This window comes from Chiloscyllium plagiosum, chromosome 10, assembly GCF_004010195.1.
Source record: "Chiloscyllium plagiosum isolate BGI_BamShark_2017 chromosome 10, ASM401019v2, whole genome shotgun sequence".
In the NCBI taxonomy this organism is placed as follows: Eukaryota; Metazoa; Chordata; class Chondrichthyes; order Orectolobiformes; family Hemiscylliidae; genus Chiloscyllium; species Chiloscyllium plagiosum.
Genome location: NC_057719.1, coordinates 89872981 through 89888817, shown reverse-complemented (window position 1 = coordinate 89888817; position 15837 = coordinate 89872981). Strand labels below are relative to the sequence as shown.

The following is a 15837-nucleotide window of genomic DNA, read 5'->3' as shown; positions in this document are numbered from 1 at the left end:
GATTAGATTAGATTAGATTAGATTAGATTTCATTACAGTGTGGAAACAGGCTCTTCGGCCCAACAAGTCCACACCGACCCGCCGAAGCGTAACCCACCCATATTCCTACATTTACCCCTTACCTAACACTACGGGCAATTTAACATGGCCAATTCACCTGACCTGCACATCTTTTGACTGTGGGAGGAAACCCACGCTGACACGGGGAGAACATGCAAACTCCACACAGTCAGTCGCCTGAGGTGGGAATTGAACCCGGGTGTCTGGCGCTGTGAGGCAGCAGTGCTAACCACTGTGCCACTGTGTGGAATGTGTTGGTGAAGTTGATGAACTGCTCAACCTCCTCGTGGGAGCACAAGGTTGCACCAATGCAGTCATCAATGTAGCAGAGGAAAAGGTGGGGAGTGGTGTCGGTGTAAAGCCTCCCAACACTAAAGGTCCTATCTTATCTTCTCCAGCAATTGATCAAAGGCCGGAGTAATAAAAATGTCTAAATACAGGAAACCTCCCTGTGACCACCTGAAAGGGAATTCGGTTCCATCCCCAAGATCGGGTAATCTGACAAGACTTCCACAGGCTTGGCCTCCGACTTCATAAAACGGATTTTATACCCCGTGTAAGAGCTAAATAAATTCATCTTTTGTATTAAATGGGGCACAGATATGGTCAGGTTAGATCGAAAAAGAAGAACGTTGTCTGCATAAAGGATGATTTTATGCCCCCCTGATCTCACCTCCGGGGCAACTATATTGGGGTCCCTCCGGATAGTCTCTGCCAGCGGCTCAATCACTCATATAGACAGCAGCGGTGAGAGAGGGCATCCTTGTTGGCTACCTCTACCAATACTAAAATTGTCAGTTTTAATCTTATGCTGTTAGTGAGAACCACTGCCTTAGGATCGTTATATAATACTGCCACCACCTGGCGAAGGCCGTCCCAAGGACATAAAAGAGGTACTGCCACTCCACCCAGTCAAATGCTTTCTCTGCATCCAGGGAGACTACCAAGCTCAGAATCGACCCTTGCTGGCACACCTGCACCATGTTGAGTACTCTTCTAATGTTGTTAGAGGACCTGTGACCCTTAATAAAATCATTTTGGTCCTCCTTTACAACAGAGGGCAAGACCTTCACCAACCTCAGTGCCAGCCTTTTCGACAGAATTTTAAAATCCACGTTTAACAGTGATATGGGCCTGTACGAAGCACAATCCTCTGGAGCTGTCCCTCTCTTGAGAATAAGGGAGATATTAGCTTCTCTCAGACAGGATGGGAGGTAGTCCTAACTGTACGAATGATTGTACATGTCCAACATTGGCCCGGCCAGCATGTTTATAAACTCCTTATAAAACTCGTCCTGAAATCCATCCGGGCCGGGCGCATTACCACTTTGGAGCTGCCTCACCACCTCCTGTATCACTTGGATTGTCAGAAGGATATCCAAAAGGGACGCCTGCTCTGAAGTTACACCTGGGAGGTCCAAGTTCTTAAAAAAGAACTCCACCTTCACCAACCTGTCCTCACCAGCCCTCCGACCAGTACAACTCAGAACGGAATTTCCTAAATGCCGCGTTAATCTTTGGAATCGCAAGTAAGAGTACCAGCACACTGTCTGATGGATATGATAGATTGGGGGGCACGCTTCCTCCTGGCCAGATATGCTAGTTATCTATCCGGATAATCACCATACTCGAACAAATTCTGTTTCGCAAAAGAGATCACTCTCTTTGCTGTCTGAGTGAGCGCAGAGTTCAGAGCAGCCCTGAGGGTTGTAATCCACTGCAACTTGGTCACAGATTGCCTGTCAAAGTATGTTGCCTTTATCTGGGCCTCAAGCATATGCTGCTGCTCTCCCCTCTGCCGCTTCTGGGTGACCGAGTAAGAATCAAACCCCTTGCATAGGTCTTGGCATTCTCACAGAGCACTGATGGGTTACTGAGTACCTGAATTAGTATCCCAAAAAAGTTTAAATTCTTGCGAGAAGTACTCAATAAATTTACTGTCCTTCAGGAGTAAAAGACCCATGCGCCAATGCTGTGAGCCTGTCCCATTGCCTCTGGCCTTAACCTCCAAATACACTGCCGTATGGTCAGAAAAGTCTATGTTCCCAATTCTACGAGACAGCACTGAATCCAAAAAGGCTGGTAGGGCAAAAAACATGTCAATCCTAGTGTAGCACCTGTGTGGGTTAGAGAAGAAGGTAAAGCCCTTACTCTCAGGGTGAAGACATCTTCGCACATCTACCAGCCCCAACTCCCCACTCAGGTCCACCAGTTGTCTGGATTGCGGGGATATGCCCATGAGACCTCTGGGCATCCTGTCTACCTCGGAGTCCATAAGACGATTGAAGTTAACCCCTATAATCATATGATGTGCCCTAAGGGCCAACCACCTAGAAAGTGCATCCATTAAAAATTTGAGGGGGAGGAGGTGGAGGGTATGGGTGATATCTCAAATATGTAGAGAGTTCCTGGACCAAGGGGAATAGGACAGAGTTAAGCAGAGATGAGTTCAGTGGGGCAGGGCAGGAGCAGGCAGAGACAATCTGTTGACAAGGGCAGTCAGTTTTGTGGATTTTGGTAAGAGATAGAAACGTGGTTTGGGGTTGGGCAACTATGAGGTTTGAGGCGGAGGATGGGGTTGAGGTGATGAGATTGTGGATAGCATACCCCTCCAAAATCTTCATTCGAGTCTTCTGCAGCAGAACAAGTGTACAACCACCTACCAGCAAGTTGGTACTGATACTACATTCTCTTAGTCTGTTTGTAGAGCACACTCATCAAGTGCCTACCCCTCTTCTAAAGAGCATGGTATCCGTAAATGATCTGGTGGCTACCAGCATCATAGTAAGAACCAGTACATCTTTATTTTCAGTCTTTTTTTCTTGAACTACCACCCGGCCAGGCTTGAGTTCCTGGGTATTTGAAATCCGCACACACAGTGATGGGAGGTGAGGCATCATCGCAGAGTCATAAATCACAGAAGCAGACCCTTCAGTCTAACCAGTCCACACTAAGCATAATCCTAAACTAGTCCCAGTTGCCTGCTCCTGGCCCATATTTCTCCAAAATACATCCTTGAACCCTTTACAATTTTAAATCAGTAAAAACGCATGGAGAAGGATTTGGGGAAAATCTGCCCCACCTGATGGTCATGATTTCCAGTATGGCAATGATGTCCAGTATCCTCTCCTCCATCACAGTGATGATCTGCACTCCTGTATCTTTGTTTCCAGAGTTTTATTTTTGTTCTGCAACAACCCTAACCAATCTCTACTCATGATCTGTATAACAGGAACAGACAATTCACTTTGCTATATTGTTCATGAAGGAGGAGCAAGAGTCTCGGAATCACCAACAGTGGATATTATGGCACAACTGAGCATGTCGGTCTCCAAAAGTCAGTGTGTGGCAAAGCTGGGTATCAACTGCAACCATGAAACCTTAAACTGACAGGCCAATGTTAGTCAACAAGGTCATTCTGTATAAGAAGGGCCTATTAAGAATAGACCTTCCTTTTCCAAAGGATTTAAAGAATCCAAGGATCCTTTGGTTTTTCTTTGTTAAAAGGACTGTGAAAACAAATCTTGAATTGCTGCAAGTTTGAAGAATTAAGAAACATATGTATTACTTATGATTGTTTTTCTTTGCAAACTATAGTTTATACATGAATTTTCTTTAGGAAGAAACAACCCATTAAATTACATATTCAATTAACTGCGTGGACATTTAACAGCAGTTCCCAAAATTGTATAATAATATCACACTGTACTGTTTGTCTGCACTGTAAGTAACTAACAGAACGACAGGGTATCTCGAACAATATCTATCTCATGTGACACCAAACATTTGTGACTTTATTCCATTGGATATTCAGGTTACAAAAGTAATGTCATACAAAATAAGTATTACTAGACAAACAAAAAGACAGACAAATGGTCGTTTATAACGGACATTCAAAAGAAAACTCCTTCAGTTATACTTCAGTTGAAAACGTTTGCTATCCATTACCAGTGATCCTGTTTCAGACAGCAGCTGTAAGGACAGCACTGAATTAACTTTCATTTTCAGAAACAAACAATAGCTTGACCAAACAAAATAATGAATCTAAATTGCCATATGCAATGTTAAGGTTCATGCAAAAGGTGTTTCCACTGGAGAATATACTCTTTAGCAATTGTAGTGACACTATTGTAAGTACTGTTACGGCAGCAGATTATTTTGAAGCTCAGGAACAAGACAGCATAACGCTTTTCCTTCATCCCAATCCTTACCAAATAAATAGCCTTCATGCTTTGAGCTGGAATCTAAGTCAAGCAGTGGTTAGTTAGATCAACTGGCTAGATGACTAGAGTGGGGTGCAAAATAAGGCCGGCAGTGTAGGTCCAATCTTTATGTTGGATGTGGTAGTTTAATGGAAGCTGATCTCCTCACCATACCTCACTCTTACAGGGTAGTTACCCTAATCTATAACATAACTAACTGTCTTTATTTAAAACATCATGGAAAGATTCTTATGGTCCTTTGGGGCTCCTTAGAGTCACGTAGCAAAACCTACAACAAAATGACCAATATTTTAACAAGGTGGTGGCGGTGGGGGTTTGGGGTGGAGGGGAGAGAAATCTGCAAGTTGCATCGAGTGATCAGTTTGTAATGGTGGAACTGAAAGGAAAACTGCTCCTGCTCCGCATGAAAGGTAATAAAAACTACTCACATTCACCGAGTTGCTCCTATCTACTTCATAACCAGGTTCCCCGCACCTCCCAATCCTCTGATATCAGCAACTGTTCAACTGAAACTTGGATGTGGGAGCCTGATTTAAAGAGCACAATAAACTGTCCTGACAGAAAAGCCAGACACCTGACTGCAGTAGCACTGACCAAATTATTGTACTTCTAAATTTTAATCAGTATTTACTGTGGGGAAAAGACATGGAAGCTAGGGAACTGAGGGAAACAAATATTGATGTCATGAAAACACAGATCACATTACAGAAGAGGTCTTAAAAAAGCATAAAGGTAAATTAAACTCCAGGATGTCACCCAGGACATTGTGGGAAAACCTGGTAAGAAATTGTGGGGCCTTTAGCTGAGATATTTGTGTCATCTACAGCCACGGGTGAGGTGCCAGAAGATTGGAGGGTGGCTAATGGTGTGCCTTTATTTAAGAAAGACTGTAAGGAGAAGCCTGGGAACTGTAAACCAAGGGTATCTCAGAGTCAGATGGGCCAATTGACTGAGGAGTGGCAGATGGAGTTTTAGATACATGTGAGATGTTGCATTGTGGTAAGACAAATCAGGGCCAAAGAGACCTTGGGGTTAAGGGTCATAATTTGTTTTTGAAGGTGGAGTCAAAGGTAGACAGGGTCGTGAAGGTGGCATTTTGTACACATGCCTTTATTAGACAGTACATTGAGTTTACAATTTGGGGTGTCATATTATGGCTGTGCAGGACATTGGTTAGACCACTTTTGGAATACAGCATTCAGTTCTGGTCTCCCTGCTTTCTGAAAGATATTGCTAAACTTGAAAAACTGCAGAAAAGATTTACAAGGATGTTGCCGAAGTTGGAGAGTTTGGACTATAGGGAGAGGCTGAATAGACTGGGGCTATTTTCCCTAAAGCATCGGAGGCTTAAGGGTGACCCTTATGGAGGTTTATAAAATCATGACGGACATTGGATAGTCACCCAATCAATGTCTTTTTCCCAGGGTAGGGGAGTCCAAAACCAAGGGCCATAAGTTTAAGGTGAGAGGGAAACAATTTAAAAAGGGACCTACAGGACAACGGGTGGTGCATGTATGGATGAGCTGCAGCAGGAAGTGGTGGAGGCTGGTGCAATTACAACATTTAAAAGGCATCTAGATGGGTGCAGAAATAGGATGGGATCCAAGGGACACGGGCCAAATGGTGGCAAATGGGGCTACATTGATTTAGTATATCTGATTGGCATGGATGACTTAGAATGAAGGGCCTGTATCCGTGCTGTACAACTCTATAACTATGACACAGCAGAGAAGACCAAAATATCAATAAGTGGACAAATTAATCAAACAGACCATATGATCCTTCTATTCAGTACAGGTAATCAGAGTTATTGGTGTCATACCTGCATTGTTGCTCAATTGGGAAAGGCTGATTTAATGTCCATTGTCTGACCTGGGGTCTTCTGAAACTTGTTGGATTGGCATCAAGTCAACAATCCTAACTGAATAAGCTCTGGGAGTAGTAGGTCATACTTCGAGTCCAGCCTGCTCTGCTAGCATTCTCTTCTTCAGAACACAAATGACCTTACACTTTCAAAAGCACTTACCTCCAAAGCAGCAATCCCTCACCTCCATTTAGCTGACAGGCTTCCCGAAGCTCAAAACCTGGCTGGTCACTTATATACCAGATTAAAAAGGAGACATGGGGTTACAAATCCCCCCTTCTAAGGTCTCAGAATAACTTCCATCAGTTCACAAATAGAGATGTTAGCTGGTGATTCTTTTTACTTGTTGGCCATTGCATTACATATTATTTATTTATTTCCCATCTTGAATTTTCATAGAGAAGGTCAGGATTGCCTAGATGGATGCAGCTCTATTACATGCAAGGAACTCAAATTCATCCAGAGCAACGCAACCCACTTATCTGGTACTGCCATCTTCAACTTCCACTCCCTTTGACTCCAAAGGATCTACAAATACACTTAAAACAATTCACCAAGGCTTGTTCAATTGCATCTTTCAACATTGCAGCCTCTACTATCCAGAAGGACAAGGGCAGCAGATACGTGGGAACACCACCAGTTGCATGTTCCCTTCCAAGCCACACATCATCCTGATCTGGAAAAATATTGCCATTTTTTTTCAGAATCACCTGGTCAAAATCCCTACACTAACAGTACTGTGGGTGTATCTACATCACATGGTTTGCAAGACTCTAAGAAGGATCCTCACCACATTTATCAAGGCAATTAGGATCAGCAATAAATGGTGGTCCAGCCATCAATGATCACATGCCATTAAGATACAAGTAAAAAAATCAACTTTGCAGACACCAAAGAGGAACACATAATCACTAGACTGTCAATCCACAGACCCAGGTAATGATCTGGCAGTCCCAGTTTGAATCCTGCCATGGCAGATGGTGGAATTTGAATCCAATAAAAATCTGAAATTAGGTGCTGCATGATGACCACAAATCGATTGTCGATGGTCAGGAAAAACCTTTCTGGGTTACTAATGTCTTTCAGGGAAGGAAACTACCATATATACCTGGTATGGCCTACAGGTAACTCCAGACCCACAGCAATGTGGTGGACTCAACTGCCCTCTTGGACGATCAGGGATGGCAATAAATGCTGGCCAGCAATGCACTCATCCCATGAATGAATAAATAAAATTGAGAAGTACTATAATTGAGCCTGGCAATTAAGTAGGGTCTACATCTAGTAATCTTTTATCAAAGATATTGCAGGCATAAAGAACATTCATTAGCAACACAGCAGTGAGGGTTTTTGGGGAACCTCTTTGGCACCTCACAAAATTTGCATCGATTTTCTTTAATTGCCTTAAGACACCAACTAGAGCCCAGACTGGAGGTCTGCTGGAGTTTCACTGTGGTGCTACCTAACAGAATAATTAAACTCCTAAATTAGTCAGGGTCAACCTTGGTAATGAGGCAGCATTATAAGCAGCAAGAGCTTCCATACCCAAAGTGCAACCCATACTACCAGTTCTGTGGTAATCTAAATCGAATTGCCGTTTTCATCCAGTAAAGTTTGTAACTTCATCTGAGCAGACTGATTTCAACATTACAACTGACTCAGTAGCACCGTGTAAGGAATTGTTCACAATTCTGTGATTTGTTACAAGTGAGTGAGAAGACAAGAATGGCAATATTTGAGGGGGGGGGGGAGGCTTCAACATGAATTTTTTGGATAATTCATTTGGTAGTTTAATTGATTAATTCTAACAATGAAATGCTAATCAGACAGTGTACATCATAGGAAGAGGTACAGTCTACATCATGTAATATTACATGACCTTATAGCACCCAAAGCATGCACAGCAAGTTTCCACAAAGAGCAATGTGATAATGATCAGATCGTCTGATTTTGTGATGCTGATCGAGAGCTAAGCATCAGTTAAGACATCAGAACTTGGCTGGCCTTTTGATACTGACCATTGGATCATTTCCTTGACCAGCACAAACAGTTTAACATCTCATTTGAAAGAAGACTTCTTTGACAGCGCAGCACTCCCAATACATCCCACAGTGTTCCCAATTCCTGGTCTACAACAACAAGAAAGTATGTTGAAAGGCTGTGTCAAGGATATAAACATCTTTGAACTAACACTATTTTCACATTTGTATTAGGCAAAAATACTGTTGAGGACATGCTAATATTCTGGATTATTGGCTTCTCTTAACTCACTAAGAAATGGCGCTAAAGCACAGAAATGCTCACTATTTAAAGACTGACGGGATTTTCAGCAGCTTATCTTAGAGTGTAGAGGTGTGTAGGAATGAAACAGCAGAGAAGGATCATATTGTAGGTCCCCTCTGAACAATACAAAAAGACCCATAAATACCCTCTGCAATCACTGTTTATCATATATACAAACATAAATGGATCGGCAGCCTATTAAGAAAATAAAGACAGTTTTTAAGGTTCATAAAGAAGATATATAAAAATACTAATGCTGTTGAAATGTAAAGCTTTCAAGTTTAAAATAACACTGAGGCTTTTATCTGTAGTGTAGAGTATTAAAATAATCAGTGTTTAGAATTGGCTTTTGGTTTTAGAATGGCGTTTGCTAGTAGCAACACGTGGTTAACATTTATATTTGAAAGGTTTTATGGATTACACACTTAAGTTTGTTTTGTTGAAATGTATCTGCATTAATAAACAAGTATCAGTATGAACATTTTGATTGCGTTTTTCAATTGTTTTGTAAAACTCCATGTTATAGAAGAAATAATACTTGGCAGATTTTCGCAGTCTTCGTTAAAACTGGAATTTGAGAAGTCATTCCAGTTACTAAATCATCAAAAATCATGGAATTCTGTAAAATATTGTGGTGACCACATGTCTTTTAAAGTTAAAGTGAATGAAAACCTAGGAAATGGAGGATTAAAGTCATGTTAAAATGTAACCACAGCAAATTTTAAACACTGAATATTTTAAAACTGAATATTTACTGGCCATAACATTGACACCTAATGGCAGCTGACAAGAAGCAGACCTGGGTTGATTGCAGCATTGAAATATGTGCTAGATGACCAATGGTTTACTTTGCTTCAATGAATGAAACAAAAACAGGTTCATTTTCTTTTAGCTCCACCGTGCAAACATGTTGAACACTGATCACATGCACCTAAATAAAACTAATCTTAAAAATATATATATATATATGTTTTAAAAAAATGATGACACTAAATCAGGGTTTGTTCACATAACCAGAAGCCTTTTCCTTCAGTTGTTTCAGGCACAAGTGGCAACTCCAGCTTCCTGCAGGTTGGAAAGAATGTAGCATTTAAAATCCAAACTCTCAGTGCAGGCCTCAGTATCACAAATCACTCAAGCAAAACTCCCAGTACAGCTCACAGTATCACACACCATTCACAAACATAAACTCCCAGTGCAGCTCGCAGTAATTGGTTCAACCAAGTTGGTTATGGCTACAGGGCACTTGATGATTCTAAGACTGAAAATAACAGTCAAGTTTCTTGCATTGACTCACCACCTGTGTGGGTATATATCAGGGACTGACAAAGTCAAATCCAGTCATAATGCCATATACAGGCAGACAGTGCAGTGATATGAACTACCAGACCTCCAGACTGCAACAAAGCAGAAAGATCTTAGTGCTTTACACAGCCAATCTATTGCATGTGGAAACAGTGTAAAAGGAGATCCAATGGCATCAGCATCACTTTATTCCAGTCACGTTTACTGAATGTTTCTCAAGAGGAAGGAGGGATGGGCAACAAAGGCTGAACTTCCCAACAACACTCATTCACAAGAGCAAATTTAAAAAAAAGATGTTAAAAGAGAATTCACTTGATATTGAAAAAATGGGGCAAGGACAGAAACTGATATTGCATGGGAACTTTGGAAGACAAATGGAGAAAACCAATGCGTCCACATTGAGGTGACAACACTCAGTTGAGTCAAGCAAGGAAATGAGAGCTCACTTCAGAGACAAAGACATCTAATGATTTTTACAAGCAAGTCTTGCTCATCAGGGTAATACTCTACCTTCTGGAGGCTGTGCCATTGGTGGGTTTAGACAGTACATGTGATAGCCACGATCACAGTCATCACAAAACAATAACTGGTCCTGGAAAATAAAAACGAGAATTCCATTTATAAAATACATCGACAAAAACAAACATTTACGCTGGTGTAAAAACTGTGTTAAAGAATTACTAAAACACTAACGTTTTGCAAAGTTCATATTTTCATTTCAAGAGCCATTAGGAGCAAGAGTAATAAAAATGGATATTCAGTTTTTAGCCTTGATCAAGGTGCGTTTGAATTTCAGAAAGATAAAAAGAAAGGGAAAGGGGAAGGAGGTGGAGTCGCTCTGTAGTTAAAGCATGAGCTCAATACCATCCTGAGAAATAATCTTGGTTCAAAATGTACAATCAGTTTGGGTAGAAATAAGACATAGCAAAGGAAAGATGTCACTGGTGAGATTAGTAGATACACTGTAGGCCCCAGTATAAATTAAGAAATACTGGGCGCTCATTAAAAGTTAGTGCAATAATTGAAGGTGATGTTAATCTTCTTTTAAGAGTGGACAAATTAATACAGCTAGCCTAGAGAAGGTGGCAAGAGTGTATTTAGAACAACACATACTGAAACCAACTAGGTAGCAAGCTACTTTATACATGGTAATCTGTAAAGAGGCAAGTTTACTTAATCTCAGAGTTAGAGATACTCTAGGCAAGAACGATCATAACAAAGAATGTCACGTTTGTTTCAGGATGAAAAATGTGGGCCAAAACAGCATCTTTAAACCTAAATAAAAGCAAGTTAAGAGGTATGACAACTGGCTACAGTGAATTGAGAAAATAGGTGCTGAGTCCATAACTGTTTGTTATCTACATCAATGATTTGGATGAGAATGTACAAGGCATGATTTACAGATGACACTAAAATAGGCAGTATTGTGGACAGTGAGCAAGGTTATCAGAAATTGCAGCAGGATCTCGACCAGCTGGGGAAGTGGGCTGAGGAATGACAAATGGAGTTTAATATAGATAAGTGTGAGATCTTGCATTTTGGAAAGTCAAATCAAGGTAAGAATATGATGGTGAATGGTAGGACCTTAAGGAGTGTATTGGAATAGAGGGATCTTGGAGTTCAGGTGCACGGTTCTCTGAAGGTGGAGTCACAGGTAGACAGGGCAGTGAAGAAGGCTTTTGGCACACTGGCCTTCATCAGTCAGGGGACTGAGTATAAAAGTTGGGAAGTTGCCAGGACTCAAGGGTCTGAGTTATAGGGAGAGGTTGACCAAGCTAGGACTTTTTCTTTACAGCTTAAGAGATTGAGGGGGGATCTTATAGAAATGTATAAGATCATGAGCAGCATGGAGAGGGTGAATGCACTTAGTCTTTTCCCTAGGGTTGGGAAATCAAGGGCTGGAGGGAATCAGTTTAAGGTCAGAGGGGAAAGAATAAAGGGAACCTGAGGGGCAGCTTTTTATTATACACAGAAGGTGGTGTGCATGTGAAATGAGCTGCCGGTGGAAATGGTTGAGGAGGATACATTAAAATATTTAAAAGGCATTTGGATAAATATATGGATAGGAAAGATTTAAGCGAATATGGAGAAAGTGAGGACTGCAGATTCTGGAGAACAGAGTCGAGAGTGTGGTGCTGGAAAAGCACAGTAGGTCAGGCAGCATCCAAGGAGCAGGAGAATCAATGTTTCAGGCTAGAACTGAAATATTTCTCGATAGATGATGATGATGAAGGACTTTTCTGATAAAGGGCTTTTGCCTGAAATGTCAATCCTCCTGCTCCAGGAATGCTGCCTGACCTGCTGTGCTTTGTCAGCACCACATTCTCAACTTAGAAGAATATGGGTCAAAAGTGCAGGGAAATGGGGTTAGCGTGGATGGACTTTTTTTAGATTAGATTAGATTCCCTACAATATGGAAACAGGCCCTTCGGCCCAACAAGTCCACACCGACCCTCTGAAGAGTAACCTACCCCCCTCTGACTAATACACCTAACAACTACGGACAATTTAGCATGGCCAATTCATCTGACCTGCACATCTTTAGAATGTGGGAGGAAACCGGAACACCTGGAGGAAACCCACGCAGACATGGGGAGAATGTGCAAACTCCACACAGACAGTTGCCCAAGGCTGGAATCGAACCTGGGACCCTGGCACTGTGAGGCAGCAATGCTAACCACTGAGCGACCGTTCCGCCCCTTTTGGTTAGCTTGAACCAGCTTGGGCCAAAGGGCCTGTCTCTGTGCTGTAGGACTCTACGAGGTTAAGAGGCAAGACAGTCAAGAAAGAATGGCCAGCATTTTAAAAAAAAAGACTCTGAGGAGGATGCACTATTCAAGTCTAAGGCAATTAAGGGGGAAATCAAATTGAAAAAGTGCACAATGCTGCAAAACTGACAGGGCAGATGTGTGGAAAGCAGCAAGTGAAATCAGAGTATACTGGAGGTAAATAGCTCTACAGCAGGAAACAAGCTATTAAGTGCAATTAAGAGTAATGAAACAAGTAATAAAGTCTAAATCAAGGTTACTGTGACTTTTGTGAATGCATGGGCTATGGTAAATGAGATTGGTGATTTACAGGCACACATTACCATGTGGAAATATGATGTAGTGGCTATAAGGGATCTGGCTCAAAGAAGGACAGGGCTAGAAACTAAATATTTCTGGATAGATGATGCCCAGGAAAGGCAGCAAAGGAAAATGGGGCGCAGTAGCAGTATTGATTAGTTATAATGAGAGACTTTAATTATCAAAATACAGACTGAGATAGTAGTAGCATAAGGGGCAGAGTTCCTCAAGAATTCCTCAAGTGTATTAGGGTAAATCTTCTAACCTAGTATGTGTTCAATCCACCAAGGAAGGAGGCACTGATAGACCTGGTCAACAGGAATTAGGTGGACCAAGTGGATAAGTGTCAGTAGAATAATATTTACGGAACAGTGATCACAGAATCATGAGGTTTAGGCTGACTACTGAAAAAGGGCAATCCAGAACATGAATAATTAACTTGGAGAAAGAAAATTTCGGTGTGATGAGAAATGATCCAGAAGAGAAAAAAATAGAATCATATGTTGGAAGGATTTATTCCCTGTGTCATGTGCTAGTTGAGGCCAGAAATAGGAAGATAATATAGTTGAATGCATGGTGTAGGACAAAGGGCTTCAGCAATAGGTTAGAATGTGGAGTGATTGAGGAGAAGGCAGAGGTTAAGTCATGCAAGTACAAGAGGAAGAACAGGCAGGCCAGGTTAAAGAAAATGGCAGGACTGGCAGTCTGAAGTGTGTTTATGTTAATGCAAAAAAGTGTAACAGTTAAGGGAGCTGAGCATGGAACTGTGATGTTGTAGCCATAAAAGCATGGGGGAATTGTATTACTGATTAAGGAGAATGTCACAGTTGTATGAAGAGAGGACATCTTGAAGGGCTCATCCAACAAAGTCATATGGGTAGAATCCTAGAATCCCTAGTATGGAAACAGGGCATTCTGCCCATTAAGTACACATTGTCTGAAGAGGGTCCCACCAACACCTAGCTGCCTACTCTATCCCTGTAACCCTGCACTTCCCATGGATAATCCACCTGCCCTGCACATCTCTGGACACCATGGGGCAATTTAGCATGGGTAATCCACCTAGCCCGCACATTTTTGGACTGTGGGAGAAAACCAGACCACCTGGAGAAAAACCACGCAAACACTGGGACAATGCGCAAACTCCACACAGATAGTTGCCTGAGAGTGGAATCGAATTCAGGCCCCTGGTGCTGTGAGGCAGCAGTGCTAACCACTGAGCCACCAGGCCGCCCCTCAGGAATGAGAAACGTGCTATCACAATGATGGGATGGCAAGATTTAGGAACCCTGGATAGCCAGCAGGAGCTAAAGGATGTAGGCAGACTGTGGGAAGATGTAAAAGTAGGGTTGTTGTAATGTGCGATTTTAACTTACCCAATATTGACTGGGATTTCCTTATTAATAGGGGTTTAGATGGGGCAGCATTCGTTAGGTTGGAGGGTTTCTTGGAACAACATACAGATAGTCCAACTAGGAATGCGGCTGTACTAGACTTTGTATTAGGAATGAGCTGGCCAGATGATGGATTTTTCAGTGGGGAAGCATTTTGGGATAAGACTGGTTCTTGGGTGTAAGTGTTACATTCTGGAAATGTTAATTGCAACAGTATTAGGCAGGAGAAATTAATTTGGGGGTGGCTGAGGAGTAAATCCACATCTGTTATGTGGGAGTCTTTTAAAGGCCAGTGATCTGAGTTCCGGATACATTCCAGTGAGGATGAAAGAAAAAGATAGCAAGATTTGGGAACCCTGGATGACAAGAGGTATTGAAAGTTTAGTCAAAAGGAAAATGAGAAGTCTATGTAAGGTTTAGGAAACTAATCAGACAAGGCCATTGAGGAATATAAAGGAAGCAAGAAAGAACTTAAACAAGGAACTAGGTGGGCTAAAGGAGTCATGAAATGTCCTTGATAAGTAGGATTAAGGAGAATACTAAGGCATACATTAGGAGCAAGAGGTTAGTTATGGAAAGGGTAGATCTACTCAGACAAAAGGAGGAAATTTATGCATGTAGCCAGAAGAAGTGGATGAGGTTGTTAATGAGTACTTTGGTATTCACCAAGGAGGAGGACATGGGTGACGGCAAGATTAGGGAGAGGGACATTGATATTCTAGGGTACTTTGATATTAAGAAAGTAGTGTACTATGCCTTGAAGAACATTATAGCAGTTAAGTCTCCAGGGCCTGATGGGATCTCTCTCAGGATACTGAGGGAGTTAAGTGATGAGATTGTTGGAACCTTAACAGAAATCTTTGTATCTTCTTATTCCAAAATACTGGAAAATAGCCAATATTGTCCCTTTGTTTATGAAGGGTAATCCAGGAAATTATAGATTGATGAGCCTTACATCAGTGGTGGGGAAATTATTGGAGAAGATTCATAGGGACAGGATTTCATCACATTTGGAAAAGGACGGACTTACTAGGGATAGTCAGCATCTCTTTGTGCAGTTTGGCTCCCAAACTGTGTGTTTTGAGGATGTAGTGAAGATGATTGATGAATTGGAGATGCCGGTGTTGGACTGGGTTGTACAAAGTTAAAAATCACACAATACCAGGTTATAGTCCAACAGGGTTAATTGGAAGCGCTCGCTTTCAGAGTGCTGCTCCTTCATCAGGTGGTTGCACAATTAAACCTGTTGGACTATAACCTGATGTTGTGTGATTTTTAACTTTATGATTGATGAAAGTATGCTGTTTATGTGGACTTTACTAAAGCATGTGATAAGGTCCCTCATGGGAGGATGGTCCAGAAGATTAATTCGCATGGGATTCATGGTGAGTATTAAGTTGGATGCAAAGTTGGCTTGATCAGAATGCAGTTGTGGAGGTGTGTTTCTCTGTGACCAGTGTTCTGCCTGTGTTGTTTGTAACATATATAAATCATCTGGATGGAAATGTAGGTGGTGTGAATAGTACGTTACCAGACAACACCAAAATTTGTGGACTTGTACACTGTGGGAAAGGTAGCCGAAGAACATACTAGAGTCAAGATTAGAGTGATACTGGAAAAGCATAGCAGGTCAGATGGCA

At 41.8% G+C, this 15837-nt stretch overlaps 1 protein-coding gene and 1 long non-coding RNA gene across 3 annotated transcripts in view; one reads left to right on the top strand and one right to left on the bottom strand.

Moving 5' to 3' along the window:
* The first annotated feature begins 354 nt into the window (after nt 1–354).
* Nucleotides 355–3714, top strand: LOC122553891. Its single transcript, XR_006312866.1, has 2 exons — nt 355–616; nt 3293–3714. It is a non-coding gene; the product is annotated as an uncharacterized LOC122553891 (long non-coding RNA).
* Nucleotides 3715–8442: 4728 nt separating this feature from the next.
* The window catches only part of dpf3 (D4, zinc and double PHD fingers, family 3), a 124383-nt gene continuing 116988 nt past the window's right edge, over nt 8443–15837 (bottom strand). For both annotated transcript variants that reach the window (XM_043698365.1, XM_043698366.1), the window contains 2 exons: nt 10246–10327; nt 8443–9495 (listed from right to left, as the gene is read on the bottom strand). In XM_043698365.1, the coding sequence (XP_043554300.1) occupies nt 9425–9495; nt 10246–10327 (153 nt within the window). In that variant the 3' untranslated portion in view covers nt 8443–9424. The remainder of the gene's footprint in view (nt 9496–10245; nt 10328–15837) is intronic.